We start from the raw sequence: 19,511 nt of genomic DNA on the forward strand, positions 1-19,511 counted from the left end.
TCTCATTACATGTCACAATCCGCTCAAGAAATGGGTCATTTTTGTTGTGCAGAAGGAACATAGAAGACACCTCAAAATGACAGTTTTTTTGATTATTGTTCAATTCATGCAACCCCCATTTATCCAACTTTTTTGACTTCCCTATTTGCTTTAAACAGCGAACAACTTTTGAGTGGTCGACCTTCAATTCAACGGCAACTTCTCGTGGTTTTGAAAGGATTGGCTTCAATTAAGGCTTTCAAATGTTCATTTTCAACTGCAGTCGGCCAGCCGTGATCATCTTCATCTTCGAGGCTCTTGTCACTATTGTGAAATTTCTTGAACCATCGTTGTGCCACATGTTCACTAGTGGTTCCTGGGTCAAATGCATCATTGATATCATGAGCTGTCTCGCCAGCTTTTCGGTCTAGTTTGAACTGGAACAAGAAAATCGTGTTGATTTGAATTTTGTCCATGCTGTCAGAAAGCCTGATCAAAAATAAATGAAGAGATTGAGAACGGTAACGAATAACACGATTCGATAGAGCGAAAAACACACTTCAAAATGATATATAACATGACTATATATATATCAATAGATTAATTCAGAAATGATATATAAGTAGCATATGTGATAAAACAATAGTGTTTGCACCAATCTAATAGTTGTCGCCGTATACACATCTATCATGTTCTTATTACTGCTTAAGCCAAGTAATTTGTTTATTGACAAAATGAGATCATTGTCAATTTTTAAAAACCTTAAGCCTATCATGCCGGGAAGATGTGACACAAGTGTTGGAAAGTGGGATTGAAGAGCCAGTGTCCTAGAAGAAGAGCACTCTGACCTGCAAAAAACGCCTGAACAGTCCTATCAGCATTACCCAGTAAAAAGGTGGTTAGCAATAAACTAACTCCTTCTCAAAGAGAGAAGGCAAAGCCTGAGATGGTGGACCTCCTAGGACTACACAGGACCAGCAACATAATGCAACCAACAGGGAAAGAGTCATTTCAAAAATGGAAGAGACTGTTGATTTGGTGGCCAAGGGGGAAAAAGTTAACTTTCATAGGGCAGATCCCGTAGACCTTGCACTATTTGAGAAGCCAATCTTTGAACTCTCCCTAGATGCTGGATATTACACAGACGCCTGGACACCATACTCTATCCATTTTGATTCTTTTGTTTGTATGCATATATGAACAGGAATTTTGTGTCTAATTAGCATGCATTTAATATTATCTAAATATGCTTAAAATGTTTGGCTAAAATGTTTACATATTTGGGAATAGGATGGTTTTTGTCTAATACTAAGTTTATGATTATTGAATCTCAGTTTATAAACTAATTTTATTTTGTTTATGCATTCTGTAGGGTCATCCAATGACTGTTGAAATAAGTGCTGTTCAGAGTTGAAAATGTTAATAAAAGTTGCATATGTGTTTATTTTGTTTGAAAAAAAAAAAAAAAAAAAAAAAGACAAAAAACTTTCCAAAATATATATTTAAAAAATATGTTAACACCTCTAATTTACATGCTTTATACTTTCTATGAGGCTATTTAAAAAAAAAATGTTTTAAATGTAACGAAATTCACCATTTTTAACTAAAAACACATTCACACACACACACACACACACATATACATATATATATATATATATATATATATATATATATATATATATGCTTCTTAAATGAATATTGAAATTTATCTTTTATGTTCTTCCTTTTATGCTTTAGTTGCTTGCACATGTGTCGATGCAATCACTGCAATTGTAGACTGCACTTGCACAATTACAGCTGAATATCTTATCAAAATAGAATGTAATTCTAAAAAAATAACTAAAATTTTATGATACTACATAAAGCCGTGGACAACTGATAAGAATTATACTCTCTTGAAGTCCAGCGAAAAATAAGCAGTAATTTGTAAAAAATTTGATAATAGTAATAATGATGATAGCGATAATATTAATATGATTTAACATCAATGAACTTCAGCGGCAGATATGTGTGTGATAACATATTTGTTGCTACTAGTCTAAAATCGGTGAAATAATAGTAGATATAGTAATAATACAGGGTGGATCAAATTAAATGCCAATCAAATAAGGAATCTTTGATAAAAATATATAATCCTTTCTGCAATCCGACCATATTTGGTACTAATAAACTTTACTCTATGCCTAAGTTTTAGTCAGTAATATCCAAGTAGCTTTGTTTTTGTTGCCGTTTAATTATGTTTCAAAAGTGTACCTCTTGCATTGCAAGCATAACTGGATATAATTAATTTTGTCTGTGATGGTCTTCTCTAATTCTGGAATAGTCTGGGAATTGTTTTGATAGATTTTCTCTCTCTCTCTCTCTCTTTCACACACACACACACACACACACACACACTTTCTCTGTATTTCTGTCCCTATCTCTATCTTCCTCTCTCTCTCTTTCCCCTTTCTATTTTTTTAAAATTTCTCTCTCTCTTTCTCTCCCTCTCTCACTCTCACACACACACACACACACACACACACACACACACACACACACACACACACACACACACACACCCTCTCTCTGTATTTCTCTTCCTATCTCTATCTTCCTCTCTCTTTCTCTTTGTTTTTCTCTTTTCCTTTTCTTTTTTTTAAAAAATTTGTTTTATCACTGTTCAATGAAACTTCCAAATGTGCACCTATGTGTTTCAAGCACAGCTTGATATGATTGAATTTTGCTGTGATGGCCCTTTGCAGTTCAGGAATATTCTGGTGATTGCTCTTTTGGTACACATTATCTTGGAGATAACCCGACACATAAAAATCTAAACATTTATAGTTTGACAAGTGTGAAGCCCATTCAGCATTACACCTCCTATTAATGCAATGATTACCAAAGTATCCCTACATATTATTGCACAGCGATGAAACAGATGACTAAAAATTGGTGCACAAGTCCAGTATAGACTTAAGTTTATTTTTACCAAATATGGTTGGATTACACAAAGGAATGTGAATTTTATTAATGTTTCCATGATGGTGGCATTTTCTTTTTGCATCACCTTATAATTATGATTAACAAAAAATTAAATTTAAAAAAAATGAGCTTAGATGATGAAAGTATGTATATCTTTATTGAATAAATGGTTGTTAGCTGCAACTTGATTAAATTAAGTAAATATCTTTGTATAACTTACAAAATATTATTATAATACTGTTTGCATTAAAAATTTTATTTTTATTTTTGTGATGGAAAAAAAAAATATGTGACTATTTTTTTTCTTTTATTGAGAAAAAAAAATGAAGACAAAAAACGAATCAGCCCAGCAAAAGGTTGTGATGTTGGATTGATTTATATTGTGATTGCAATTAGTTCACGCGCCTTCTCCTTTCCTATCAGATTACTGATGAAAAAATTGAGTGGGAATGCAGGGCTAAAATTGGCTCCAAAGACAACCTTACTCATAAACCTGGTGGAGGTGACAAGAAGGTAATATGCGCCAGTTACATTTTTCTCTCAAAACAAAATCCTGACTGGCTTTGTTTGTTGCTTTATAAACGTTTGAAAATATTAAAATTCATTTTTTTAACTGTTATCAATTCAGATCATCAAAATAAAACAAATTAACTGTAAGATAATTTATAATTTGAATTTATAATCTTTTCATTTTTTGTTGTTTCAAATAATGCGTATATTTTGTTTATTATTTTTGTTTTTTTGTCTTTCCATTTTTTTTTTTTTTGCTTTCATTGTTTTTTATTACGTTGATCTTTGTATCAAAATCACTTGCAAATCTGCCAACTTTCACATATTTGTATCTCACGATTTTTGTTTCAATTTTCAGATCTCATTATTCAGTGTTCATTTGTAATCTTTTTTTTTTTTTAAATTTTTAAAAGCGCACATTTTTTTCTGGTTATTTTCATCTTAGTATTATTTTCAAAATTTATCGATACTGTGTTTTACAGTTTAAAAGTGATGGGAAAAACTAATGATGATTAGATGAGGAAATTAATCCGACAGTTATGGGAGAAATGGACATATACAAAGTTACTTTAATGAACAAATATGAGAGATGCATCCAAAGCTGAAGAATAGATATATGCTCTTATTAAGTAAAACATATAACGGAAGCAATTGTCAATGATCTTAAATGGCACTCTGAATTTGGATTTAATATAGTCATTGTTCACACGTATATACACACACACACACACACACATTCAAGAATTAAATATGAATAATTAATGGAACTGATTTTAAGATATTTATAGAACTTGTTTTTTTTTGTTGTTTTTTTGTTCATTAAATCACATGTTATTAAATATATCAATTATCCACGTTACTTTTAACATGTTATTTACTGTAAAACATTCACAACAAACACTCACCTTGCTACAACCACTATCGACAATTTCCCTCACTCTCTATCTGCACCTAAAACTAAATGAAAACTCCAAGAATTGCTCGTCTGTGGAACACAATGCCGTAGAGTTGCTTCCTAGCTAACTATAACATTCAAGGCCAATGTAAGCAAGTTCTTGTTGAGCTGCCTCCTTGACAATATCCTTCTCGTACTGATCAGGTTCAACGTTGTTAAACTTTGGTGATCTGATGAGAACTGGTGTGGCAATGTATATTATAAGGCAAGTTACAGACACCTATAAAAGTATGAGCTTAATATGAACTGACACTTATAATGTTAGCAAGTCAACATAACTATGAGATGCAAACATGGTAACATTAATATTATGTATTTTTGCTTTACAAGAATTTCTATGTATTCATTTTGTTTTGTTGAGAATTAAAAAAATAATTTAAAACTTTGCTCGACTTATGAAGAAGAAACAAGAACTTTTAAAACATATACGCTTTAAAAACAAAACAAAACAAAAAACATTGTATAGATAAACAATTGTTATCCCAATTTTAAAATATAAACAAAAAGAAATACTTGGTACTCTTGAAAACTATTAATCTTAAAAAGATCATTTTTTTTGTGGCATAAGCAAGAAGTGCGGTGAAATTACTGGTAGGTTGAGTAAGGACGAACAGTTTGTATGCCAGAAGTATAAGACAATGAAGTCAGATGAGAACTCAGATGTGGATAAAATATATTTGGATGATGAAGCTATTGAGATTGTTGAGAAGTTTTGTTATCTATGTGATACCATTGGAGTCCAGAGTGGAGTAGATACTACTGTAATTACAAGAATTATGAATGGATGGAGTAAGTTCAGGGATCTTTTACCATTACTTATCAGTCGAGCATTACCACTGTCAATCAAGGAAAGAGTCTGCTAGGCCCATGTACACAGTGTGATAATGTATAGAATTAAAACCTGGCCAGTGATAATTGAGGATATGCATTGTATGGGGGAAAAAAAAAGAATATAATGTAGGTGTAATATGAGTCTTAAAGACAGATTAGATCTGATGACCTCAGAGGAAGATTACATTTAGGCAGTGTATGGAAATGTGTGCAGAACAGGAGATTGTGATGGTATGGCCACATTGAAAGAATGGATTAGTTCTTGGGTTAGTTGAGGAAAAAAAAGCCAGGGAAGAGTAAGGAATGGTTGATAAATCCTGTTTGTGATGAAGCAGGATTGAAAGCAAGGCAACACAAATGCAAAAAGTGAAATAAATTATTCTATTTTTTTTATTATTATTTTATTTTTTATTATTTATTTAATTTAATACAAATCTTACTTGCCTTAATGGTTGGGTCTGTATAACATAATAGTTCAGACAAATGCTCAACTTTTAAAACATGTAAAAGAAAACGGTTGGAGTTAGCTATGTAATAAATAGAATGCTGTCTAGGTAATATTTTTGAGTTCAATATTGATAAGATTTTGATATTTTATTTGTTTTTATTTGCTTTTAGTATCATTACTATCATTTTTATTTATTTTTATGATTTTTAAATTTATTTATTTTATATATATATATATATATATATATATATATATATATATATATATATATATATATTAATTGAATTCCGTGTGCGGAGCTATTTATTTTTATTTTTTAAAAACATTTTGTAAGGGGGATAACTTCGTTTAGATCAGATGCGAGTCACCTCTCATGGCCAGAGCTGACGTTAAATATCTTTATTTACCTCCCCATGTCAGATCGTAGATGAGAAAGTGGAATGGTCTGTTCAATCAAAAGTCGGTTCCAAGGCCAATCTCATACACAAGCCCGGTGGCGGAAATAAAAAGGTGAGAGCCATGTTTGGTCATTCTATTATCAATATCCGTTTTTGATTATAGCATCTTCCATTCAAAAGCTCCTTTTTTTTTCTTAATTGCATCTTTTGTAGGCAAAAGAAACCAATGGTCAATGCAGGTATTAACTGTTTGAATATCGCAGAGAATATATTTAATTTAAATATTAAAGTTATTTTTAAATGATTATATTCCTGGTTATCATTATATTTGAAATCTCAAATAATGATAAGTTTCAATAACAGTTTGAATTTAATGAAGTATTTCATAAAAATTATTCTTTATTGAATAATAATGAATATTTTGTTAACGACCTTTATCATGATTGACTAACATCGAGGCGACTGATAATGGTTTCTACGGGTTTCAGTTTAAGACTTCAGTTGTCCTATAATTACTCTTGATGTTTGAAATATTCCTATTGAGAGATTATTTTCAATTTGAATTCCCAAATAAGATTTTGGATGTGAAATTGGAGTGGACTGCTCAGTCTAAAATTGGCTCAAAGGATAATATAACTCACAAACCTGGTGGTGGGGAGAAAAAGGTGAGTAGGGTAACTCACTTATTTTATTTTCATTTTTTTTTTTTTTCTCCATATTGGAGAATCATCCGTTTCTTTTCTCTCGATAGATATCCGTTTCCTTAGAAATTGTTGTAGTTAAAATGTTTACGTTGTTTTGCATGATCCGCATTTTAAAGCAAACTTTTTGATGCCATCTGCAACATGTTTACAAATACTTAATTTTTTCCCCGTTTTAACAATCTTTATCTAAAAACAATAAGAATACAAGGATAAAGTTTAAGTTTTTGTTTAAATTGGTTGGTTGTTTTTGTTTTACGGCATATCAACCCTTTTCGGGTTATTTAATGCCGAATCCAAAGATTTTGAAGAAAATTTTTTTTAATAGAATATATTTGTTGTTTTCACGTTGGTTTCTATTTAACCCATAGTTGGGACCCTAACAGGTACTACCAGTCCGGGTCAGAGTGGACCTGGGAGCAATGTTAATTAAAGGGTCGCTCCACACTCCCCAAAGCCCACAAGCTGGGGCCTCACCACTGGATATAGTTTAAGGTCATATCCAGGACCCCCATTGAGGGACTTTTACCCTTTGCAGGGGGGCAGTCGCCGTATTCTAATGCCCCACTGTTTAAAAACGTGCGTACGCACACACACATACAGGTTTGTGAAAATGTATGCTTTTGCTTATATTTTCTATCCGTTATGTATTTACCAATTTGTTTTAAAATCAGAAGCTCGACGTTTAAGATATAATAACAGAGCATATATAAATAACAATAATAATAATGAGAGAGAGAGAAGATGGTTAAATATCAATGTTTTATGTGCAACATGAAAAGAAACTGGAATCTTAAGATCTCCATCAGCCCAGTAATCATAAGGACAACCTGGCTTATGAAAAAGAATTTTAAAACTACCTTAAGAATATACTTGGTGAACCAAGTGCAAGAAAGATACAAACAATTTCACTTAAAGTGATGGTTTAAATCTTAAAAAGATTTCTATGGTTGGAAATGTTGAAATAGCAGGTGAATGTCTGGTATCTCAAAGAATACCCTCTCTCTCTCGAAAACAAAGAGATAAAAATATTTAAAAAAAAAATGATATATGTACATATAACAATACATATTTAAAGGGATGCAACACTTTGCAGCAATTTCATGGTAAATCTAATTGTCAGAAGTGTATTCGTCTAACACATTCGTATACATTTGAATGCAAGCTCAAAATCTCATTCAAATGTATACGAATGTGTTGGACAGAAAATGGGTTTTGATGATCAGGTTTGTTGTGAAACTGATGTAAAGTGTGGAGTCCCTTTTAAATATTATTGCTATAAAGCTCTATCTAAAATGATACTGAGGCCTTTGTGTGTTCAATATCTGCTCCCTGGGATCAGATCTGTTCTAATTCTGAGATGCTTATTTTTTTCATGTTTAATTGACAAGTAATTAACAAAATTTTCGCCAGTGATGAACAACATTGATTCCTCTTGTCAGGAATAACTTGTCTTGAAATCTGTTACTAGTAGTCAAATTTATGAGTTTCAAAAAAGTTTAAAATAACAAAAAAAAAGATAACATGTTAAAACAATAAAAAAAAGATGGAGAAAAAAAAGACAGGCATTTAATTTTAAATAATTTCCATCACATCTACTTGTATTTTTCTGAAAGTTTCTTATTAAAATTATTCTCTCTTTTTTTTTCATCTGTAGAGCTTGGCTTGAGGAGGCTTAGCCTCAATATACTATAGCTATGAAAGAGCATCATTTCAACAATGTACTTATATAGAGATGATGAAATTTGTGTAATATGAAAAAAAATGACTAAGAAGATTTATTGCATTTATGGTGTTTTGGGTCGAAGATAGAGGACCCTTATTACTGTAGGAGACTTGTCACTCCTACTTCAATGTTGAAATCCAGTTGAAAACAGCTGACATAAAATTGAAAACATAAAATTTGCTAAAATCAATCAAAACATCCTTATAATTTCTAAAATAAAATAAAAAATCAATTATCAGACTAAAGCACATATGTAACTTTTAATTATGGATCTATACCTGTCAAAAAATAGGGGAAATTCTTATTTATTTATAAAATGCTTATCTTTTATACATACATAGTAATTTAATCCATTTAATTCACTATTTTGAGTTTTGGCTTCTTCAGGGGTAATATAAAATAGAAATATTAATAATTTAAGAAGCTTTTTTTTTCTTCTGTTTTCAATTATTTGGATTTTAATGTACTTATATAATGAAAAAAATAAAGATACATTTTTTGCTTTCAGTATTTCAATTGCTATATTTTAGTTTTTGTTTTAATATGTGATGAGTTTTAGAAAAATACGTTTTGACTACGAGAATTAAAAAAAAAAAAATATCCTCAGAGTTTATGAAATCATTTTCATCTTTTTTTGTATTAAAATTATTTACTTTTTCTTGGTATTTTTCTTTTAAAACATAATTTTTAAATTAAATTTTTCACAGAAGCATTATATGCACTTTAATAAAACAACCATCTGATTTATTCAAATAATTTAATAATAGAATGAGAAGCGAAAGTTATTTTCTAATTGTAAACAAATTTTAGGATAGCTAGTGTACATAAAATTTACTGTTTTCTAATCTTAATCTTTTTCATAGATTGTTTTGAGAGCATGACTTTCAATTGATCCTCAATTTATTTCCAATCACTATTTTCAATCACTCTTGTTGCCATAGCGATATTGCATGTAGAATGTTTTAGATGATGCAGAATAAAGAATTTTTGAAATTATTTTTCCACTTATAATTTTTAGTTTAAGGAAATATATTTAGACAAACTATTATTTCAAACAGTTAAATCATGGCATTGTTTATTGATAATTGATTTTGAAATAATTCTTATGGATGTCAGTGTAAGTAAAAGTAAATAATTAAAAAAAAGGTTTAAAAATTAATTGTTCTTGATTTTTATTTATTCTCTTTCTCTCTTCTATCACTTTTTTTTTTTTTTTTTTGCATGCTATCTTCTTCCACTCCAATTCTTGATTCTTTTCTTGGTTCTTTTCCTTCAATACATTTAAGTTTGTAAAATCCTGAATAGCCTTGAACATATGAAGCCTCCAGAATCATTCAGTATTAAACATCACTTAAAAAAAACAAATCAGAAAATGGGTTCAAAGTTTCACGACTTTGTAACCCATGTATCTCACAAACTAATACTAATTTCGTTCAGTCTCGGAAGACAAAGGATACTCCCTGTAGGGGCAGCTGCGCGAGTAATTGTGAGGCAAGGGCTGCACAATCTCCAACCACACCTATCCTTAATTGGCAATGTTTGAGTCCAGTGGCAAGAAGTCCATGATGACTGGAAACAATGCTGAAATAAGCAGAGAGCACATATAGCACCTGGAAGTTCCAAATGGTCACCCATTTAGTACTGACCAGGTTCAACATTGCTTAACTTTGGTGATCCAGCAGGAACCGGTGTGTCATTGTGATTATACCATATATACAGACTAATATAGATATTCATTTAAATAAATATAAACTAATAGAGATATTCATTTTGGGTCTATTGTCACATGAAGTGTAACACCTAAGCTATCACATCATGTTCATTTCAATAATGATGATAGTTGTGATGCAACGATGACAATGAACTTTTTTTGTTATTGCCTGAAAACACAATAAAGTTTAATAAAGTTAAAGAAACAAGACGAACCTTTTTAGTCATTTTGTGCTGATGTTTGTGTCAACATAATCCATGAATGCATTGTGATCATCTGGATCATCAGCGTCATCAGATTATTAACTGACAACCGCCATTACCTAAGGTTGTGTTTTCTTCCATTTGTTGATGAAAAACTTTTTGTTCATCTAGAACACCACGGAGATAAAAAAAACATATGCAGGGGGCTGAGTAGACCCTTCACATTAGCTAGTTTATCAAGGAGTGGGATGTAGAGACGAAAGTTGCTTTCATAAACATTGAACTTTGACTGTGCCGTTAGATGCATTCAGTATCTGCAACCCATGCTACATGTAGAGGAGAGTTTGGGGAACACAGTGGTGTACATGGCTCGTTTTCCCTGTATATGGTGCTTGGTGCTGTATAATTCTGTAGGCTTCATATTTGATGTTTCCAAAATCAATCATAAATTAAGTTTTAGTATTTTCCCATTCATTAAAAAATAAATTATAATCTGTGGAAACTTAGGAGAGATAAATGCATATTTTATTTTTGCAGAGATGTTAAAAGATGGATTGGCTGTTTTTGTTTAATATGGGTTCCCTTAGTGTAAGCTACTTTATTTTTCAGTATAACAATAAGGTAAAATAGGGCAACCATAGTTGAGAGTGATTCAAAGGCTCCCTTTTCATCAGCTACTATACTAAGATGTAAAGGAAGGTGCCACTTCTTTTTCTGGATTACTCCACTTGCCCTTGATCCTCACTATATAAAAGTGAGTGTTTAGCAAAGAAGTAACAAGTACCATTGTTATGTATATGGGAGAAAAGATGTGTCTCCATATTTGAGTCAATGTTCATATCTACGGCATATCAGCCTTTTGGAGGGGAATATAAAATAAAAACAAAACATACCTTTTCATATCGTCTTCACATCTCTTGACCGTGTCGGCTGGCCTGGAACAAAAATCTCATAACAACAACACAAGTCTCATTCTCTGGACAATTAGGACTTTATATGCTTTACGGTCGAATGGCGGCCCCTGTTCTCTGCCTATCTTTAGAAGGAGGATGTGAATTTCTTTATTGATTCATCTTCCATACAGAGCTGCTCTCGTTACTCTACGAGAATGTTCAATCCAATGACTGTGATTGTCAGACTCGAAACTTGAACTGAAAACTCAAGCTGTAGACTGTAGACTCACCGACTCAACTCTCAACTGAACTCCTAAGCACATGTGCACTCTTTTTATTTTTCAGTGTGTGTGTAGGGCTGTAATTCTTATTAACCGGCTCCCACCCAAAATGCACTCATTGATCTGTTTTGTAATGCAGGTGCACGCCCTGGTAATGGAAGTTCTGAGTTTTATCTATGCTACTGGTAACCTTTGTTGACCCCTTTGCACTGCCTGGCACAAACAAGTTGCATTCAACTCAGTACACCATTTTTAAAAATCTTTGGTATGATTCAACCAAGGATTAAACTTCAGTATCCTGACTCATTAGCAAACACATTAACTATTGTGTCAAATCAGTCAGTATTTTCAAATCTATCAAATGCAATGATATCATGACCAAGAGTCCATCTACTGAAACTTGAAATGGACACTTTATAACTGAGATGAAGTACTAGTCCTTTAAAAATCATGAAAATCAGATATTTCGTAGACAAGAAAATACAGTAATTGTAGTATTTGTTTAAAACCATTTTAATCAAGTTCTTTGAGCAGCATTTAATATCATGAATGTTTTGTAATTTTTTAGATAGTGATCAATAATTTCTATTATTTGGATTATTCAGATTGATATTCTCATCTTGATTCTCATAGTCACAATTTGTTGGTAAATGTAAATTTTGAAACATTTCCGAGCTTAGAAACCTTCTAGGTCAACTTAGAAATCTTGTACGGAATTTCTAACTGAACCCTTTATTTAAATCCACAAAAGTAGATTGTCTTTGTTTCATCAACTATGACCAAATAGAACTGTTAATTTGTGTTATTACCCAGTTATAGTTAATGGAATGAAAATAAGCTACCCTCACATAATAAAGTTTCCAACTTTGACATAATGATTCACAAGTTTAACTAGAAGGTTCCCACATTTAAAAAAAAAAAATGCATCTTAAGAAAGACAACATTTATATTGACCGAAAGAGTCAAGATGAGAGTATGTGTGTGAAAAATGCACAAATTTTCATGAAATGTAAATAATTTAGATAAGTTTTATAAGAATTTTGCTTTTTAAGTTATGATTTTGTTGTTAAATTGATTATTGCTTTTCATTGTGAGTTTTATTTGTTTACATTTATTTTCTAAATATTTTGAATATTTCCAATTCAGCATGTCTTTATATGCATTGATACCCTTTTTTTTCATTCTGTTTTTTTTTTTTTTGTTTCCCAAAGAAAAAATTTACAAATTAAATGTAATTTTAAAAAAATGTATGTTTTCTTTCTAAATTAGATTATGGATGAGAAAGTGGAGTGGAGCGCTCAGTCAAAAGTTGGCTCGAAGGATAATATAACACACAAACCTGGCGGTGGAGATAAAAGAGTAAGTTAGTTTTTTGATGATTATGTTTCTTCTGAATGAATCAGAATTTTTTTAGATGAGTATTGATAATCTGGATTATTTGGATTATTCAAACCTTAGATGTTATTCTCACGTTTCAACCTTCAATCTTCTGCAGGCACGCCTAATCAAACTCAAAAATCTATACAAAATTTTGAAAGAAACTATTTATTTAATATACAGGAGTAGCTAACTCTCATTCCGTCAGCCATGACCAAGTAGAAGTCTTAAGTAATTTGTAACTGTATTCTTAGTATCGTCTGTACTAAGGATTGAAGAGATTATTACTTAACACTTTTATTTTTTGCACCATTGGTCCTTGACTGATGGAACGAGAGCAAGCTACCCTACATGGATTAAGTAATTTTGAAATTCTGTATAGATTCCTTAGTTCAGCATAAAGATTTCTAAGTTCAACAAGACATATCTGAAGAAAGTTGGAGGTTTCATCAGTCAAAATATTGTGTTAATAACATCCGAGATGAGAACAGTTGTCTGAATAATTCAAATAATATAAATCGGTAGATTGATTTGAATGTGTGTTTAATGCTTAAACTTATTGTTTTCTTTTATGGTTGAAAGGTGGTGTGTAAGTTTTATTGATTGTTAATGCAAAACTATTTTTTTTCCAGCCTTCGGTGAGAATATGTGTAGCGAGGAGATAAAGACTAACAGGTGCTTCTTCATTATAAGGGCAAAATTAAAAAATCAAAATATCGAATTTCAAGTGAAACCAATGGTATCTACTTAATCATCAGTGATTGATATATCCAAAAATTATGAAAGGCAATAAGATAGAAAATTAATTATAAATGAAAATATTGGCCTAAAATTAAAAAAAATTATTACCACCCTTGTTATGAGTTGAACTCTCCTGTTTCTTTTGTCAGCAAAACTCAATGTTCGCTAATTGTCTTTGAAAACTGTCTTCATTCATAATTCATTTTTTACCTTATCGTTTTCTTGTAATTTTTTGGACGTAGTCATTACTGCAACATAACAATTAAGTGAATACCATTATTTTTATTTGAAATTCAATTTTTGAATTTTGTTCTTTATTAGAGAAGAAACACTGACTGATATTAATTGTTACTGTAATCTACATATTATAGAAGCCTTTTACAAATCCATTACTAACCTGAGCAACTTATAAATAAAAAAGGCAATTTAATATTGAATTATTAAACCTTTATTTGAATAAGTTTCATCATGATTCATCTCATTTAATCTCAATCCGTACTTTCCATTATTGTAGTGTTGTCATTCTATTACTATGTAAGTGAACATATTCACAATTGTAGTAAATTAAAAATCAACAGTCTAAACAGAATATAAACAATAAAAGTGCTTTTATGTTGGTGTTTTTTTTAATATTAAATGAGAAACAATTTCACATTAAAATAATTTAGTATTATACATGTAATCTGAAGAAAAACACTTGAAATGTGTAAATTTGCTAGAAAAATCAAGATTTTAACAAAATGGAATCTTACGAAAACAGAAGTCTTATATTGCTTATTGAGACTTATTTTATCAAGACAAAAAATTTTTCAACATCTTTTTTTCCTACTACTACATAATTTTATTTATACAGTAGAACCCCGGGATACGGTGGCTCCTAGGATGTGTTTTTTTTTCAGGTTATGATGTTGAATACAATGTTTTGCCGGCCCCTGGTAATGGTATTTGTCCCACCTTGCAGTGTTATTTATAATTTTATTTGATTATATACATGTGTATTGTATACTGTATTTTGTTACTAATTTTTAATGCTGTATCCCAGGGTTCTACTCTGTGTGTGTGTGTGTGTGTGTGTATATATATATATATATATATATATATATATATATATATATATATTTATATTTTTGGGTGGGGGGTATACACTAATTTTATTAAAATTTTTGGGGAAACTGTTTGGACTGTTGATTTTTACATTTACCCAAACTGCGATATTAGATTAAATTTACAATCTGATTTCACACGCTTATTTAAACGTATTGAAAGCTGAAATGTTGAATTTATATAATTCTCTTATGATTTAACTATCTAAATTAATATTTTTGCATCTTAAAAAAAAAAACACCTGGGAACCAATGATAACGGTTTTTTGTTTTACTTGAGTTTTTTTGTATTAAAAAAATTTTTTTTTTATTTTTGTAATCTTTTTTTTGGAGGAAGTTCTTTTTTATTTTGATTTTTATTTCATTTGTTTTTGGTTTTACAACTGTGTGATCAGTAGAAAATTAAAAATATATATATATATATTCCCAACTTGATCTTAACATAAAGTTTTTCACTATTTCTAAAAGAAAACAAATTAGTCATTTCTTTTGAAAATCTGCTAAATCTATATCTATACATTTGTGTGTGTGTGTGTGTGGAACAGTCTCTGCTAAATTACTGTCAATTTTTGGCCTACAGACTTGAAACTTTATATATAAGAGATTCAGACTAGTGGAACAAATTTGATTTCGTTTTTAGCTGAAAAAAATAGCTGTTTAGAGTTCAAAAATGAAAAATTGGAACTTGGCAATCGTAAGTCAACTTATAGTGATCCTCTGTCCATGCGTGAATATGCATTTATATTTTAAAGTCAGTTAATTTTTATAGTTTAGATATCCATCTATCGTTAGTTCAGATGGTTAAGACTATCACTGGGGAGCTAAATGTTTTGGTTTCGATTCTAGTTGATGGCACCCAAGTCATTTTTTTTTTAAACTTTGGAAATTATATTTATATATTTGGTACAATATAATAATCAATAGAGAATTGACTTTATAATAATAAATATGAAATCTGCATAAATTAAAATATTATATTTAAGCATATTGTATGACCAAGCAAGACTGGGCAGCCTGCCAGTATTTGTATATTCTTATCTATTCTTGAGATAAGCAATTCTAAATCCATCATTTACCATCAGACTGATATTCTGTTTTTTTTTTCTGGCATCAATTTTAACTCTGTAATCTTCTCAGTATTTCCGATTGTATTTTTTAATACAAGCAGGGCTATTAGCTGTCACCCATGTTCTTAACTTCTCTAAAGTATGTAGATTAAAAGAAAAATAAATGTAAAACTAAACAATCTTGTTAGCTAACAATTCTAACTGACTCATTTATTACAATGAACAATAAAAATGTCATGTTTAAGCATTTTATGACTGGGCAACGTTGGGTGCTCTACTAGCATTTGCATTGTATTTTCATACAAACGTGTTCATCATCTTACTTAGTAGCAATATATTACACCTTGATTACATGTTCCCATATGTTGTTATTATCGAGACTAAACCTTATCCTCCAGTGGCTTTGGGGCCTTCATGACCTACTGAAATGATTATTAGAACCAAACATGTGTCCTTTCATTTGAAAATTTTCCATGACTGTTTGCTGCTTATAATCTCAAGTTTGTTCCACAGGAAAGAGTTTGAAATGCTTTGATGGTAACATTTGAGATCAGGACATCAATCCAACTATGAATGCTATATTTTATCTTATCTCTTTCTTTTGAACGTCAACAAGTTTAAACATGGTATTTTGTCTAGTCTGACTGTGTTCCCCCCTCACTCAAAAAAAAACAAAACAAAAAACAAAAAAGGGAACACAGTAATGTTTATAAACGCTCAAAATACACTTAACAACAAAACAAAGTTTACTTACGTTTAAAAAGAAAAAAAAATAACATACTAGTTTTTTAAGAATGTCAGTTTCAGTTAGAGAAATTATACAAGGTGTTCACAAAGTCTTGAGACAATAAAAAAAAATTATTAATATAGCTGAAGTTGGAAATCACTGAAATGTTTAAATAATATCAAGCTGCAGAAGATGTGTTCAGTCAATTCTGTAGGTCTACTGTCTTCTTTTGTCAAGAATAAATGTTATAAACAGATCGTTTTTATTCCTATTTGGCGCAACACAATTATGTATAATCCTGGTCTCTATATTACAGGTTGGAAATCAATTATTCCATTTAATTTATTTCTGAAATAATGAAGTGATATTATTAAAATTTTATTAACAACTAATTAATATTTAAGAAAAAAATTTGATATCATTTCTTAAAATATCTTCATCTATTAATAAAATTGTCTAAAGACTTTGTGAACATCCTGTATTTTTTTTTTTGTTAAATACAAGGTGTCTACAAAGTCTTTAGACAATCTTATAAATTTATGAAAATATTTTAAGAAGTTGTATCAAAATGATAATTAAAAAATTTTTTTTTATTTTTGAATCTTCAAAAAGTTTTGCTTACATCTTATAAAAATGCATTATATATGAAAAAATGCTATAATATTTTTGACTGAATATTATAAACCTGCACGTTTCAGTATACATGTGTAAGTCAACAGCTAATGATTAAAAATCAATACGCTACTAAAACTTTGCTTTTTTTTAATAAAAAATTTTGAGATGGGCATTGATAATTTGTATTATTTAAACTACTATTCTGATGTTCTCCTCCCCTTCTCTCTTACTCCCTCTTTACTTATTCCGTTTCATTCCTCTCATTACTTCTCTTATCATTTGCCCTTTATCCCACCATTTGAAACATTCATGTACATTCATGAAAAGTGTGCATGGTGACAAACAAGTAAAATAACATCATCTGAGTTTTAGTTGTAAATATGTGTTATAATATATATGTATAAACAACAAATAATGACCCGACGGGTCACAGGAGGTCTTATTAGTAATATAACTACTATTTATTATTCGAGCTGAATATAATGATGCTTGTTAGCAATATAACTATTATTTATTATCAAGTTGGATATGATGGTTAGGGCTAGGACAACAGAATATTCTTTTCTTTGTTTTGACTCTCGAATATATATAAATTGATATCTCATGTTTTTATATAGTGATGTGCGTATCTGTGTCCAACTGTGTCAAATATATACTCTAAAGTCAAAACAATGAAAAGAATATTCTATTGTCCTTCACCTAATGATGATGCTGGCCTTTCTCATAGATATATTTATATTGTTTAGGTTTCTCTTCACATTGTCTTTGAATATTCAACTCTATTCATATGCTGACTGGTGGGTGCATGATGTTTGGTTCATTTTGGAGTGTGAAACCTCAATTTATATGTTTAATCAATATTTAGAAATATAGCTGTTAACTAACTGAATGTAGATTGATGCCATATGTTCTGCATGTTGGTGAGCGAGACTTTTTTTAATGCTTTTCTTGTGTCTTATGATTTTGCATGATATTTACGGCAATGTGAAATTATTAAAATGACAAGTTTCTTGAATTTTCAAAATTCAAGTCAGCAATTTATCATCTAGCTTATTGCCAAGCCAAGGTATTTGTGCTAATTATTGATAAACAGTTTCATTTTAAATAATTTTCACTAATAACATGCAATAGCATTAACCATTAGAGATGTTTGCTGTTTTCTGGTCAGAATCTGTCCATCTCACACTTATCATTGGCTGGTTTTTTATCGTGAAGTAATATTTTTTTAGCTTCTTATATCAAATGGCTTCATGTCTAGTCTGGAGTGATTTTTATATATAAAAAAAACGATCACCAATTGTTTTTTTTAACCACATTTTGTTTGCTATTATTCCATATATACCATCAATCTTCTTTCCACATGTCTATCGACAAAGGAGACAAAGAAAGTGATTGGTTTAATTAGATAAAGATATTGCATTGTACTTCAGGTCTAACTAGACTGTGTCTGAAATGTCGATATTTGACACCATTACAACATCATGCCAATTTCTGACAAACTGAGGGAAAATTGTCTCTGTATGAGCATGAACTGTCTGTAAGCAACAACACTGTTATGAAAAGAGAATTCATGATGGAAACCTGTGGATAATGGTAGAGAAGTATGATCGAAACAAATGAGACTGGATGTCCTACACAAAGATCTTAGAATAACCTTCATCCTGAACAAGCCTTTGACTACGTATGGTGGAGAGAGAAATGTAGTGTGGATCCTACTCTAAGAGATACATGCTAAATCAAATGATGCACATTTTATTATTGACTGCTAAAATCAGAAAAATAACGAAAACAATGATATTACAGTCTTGAATTTTTGAGGTGAGAGATGATTGTTTGCATTATTTGAATTAATCGGACTAATGTTCTCATCTTGAGTGTTATTTGCACAGCATTTCAGTCATAACCTCCAACCTTCTTAAGTCGTCATGTTTGGTAAGAGGTTATATCAATTGAAAGGTTGTGCATCTTATTCAAATAATCCCTAAAATATGATGCACTGAGATATATATATATATATATATATATATATATATATATATATATATATATATATATATATATTGGACCAAAGAATTTGAACATAAACGCCTTTGTCATAGGGACACCCTTCGTGCAAATATGAAGGCAAAACACAAGAAACATCCACCTAAAAATGAATATGTATGCCATTGTGGTTTCAGAGTACGCAGCAAAGCAGGGTTATCTGTTCATTCGAGAAGGCATCTTTGACCTACGAGCATATGAAAGTTCACCATCTGCGGAGGAGTGTGCCAAACGT

The 19,511-nt window shown here is 30.5% G+C and overlaps 1 protein-coding gene across 1 annotated transcript in view; it reads left to right on the plus strand.

Annotated features, from left to right (window-relative positions):
• The window catches only part of LOC145259586 (uncharacterized), a 146,995-nt gene that overhangs the window by 63,601 nt on the left and 63,883 nt on the right, over positions 1 to 19,511 (plus strand). Inside the window, exons 11-13 of the mRNA XM_080117240.1 lie at positions 3,370 to 3,459; positions 6,111 to 6,200; positions 12,873 to 12,962. Of these exons, the coding sequence (XP_079973366.1) occupies positions 3,370 to 3,459; positions 6,111 to 6,200; positions 12,873 to 12,962 (270 nt within the window). The remainder of the gene's footprint in view (positions 1 to 3,369; positions 3,460 to 6,110; positions 6,201 to 12,872; positions 12,963 to 19,511) is intronic.

This window comes from Euprymna scolopes, chromosome 35, assembly GCF_053919585.1.
Source record: "Euprymna scolopes isolate OS-2025 chromosome 35, ASM5391958v1, whole genome shotgun sequence".
In the NCBI taxonomy this organism is placed as follows: domain Eukaryota; kingdom Metazoa; phylum Mollusca; class Cephalopoda; order Sepiida; family Sepiolidae; genus Euprymna; species Euprymna scolopes.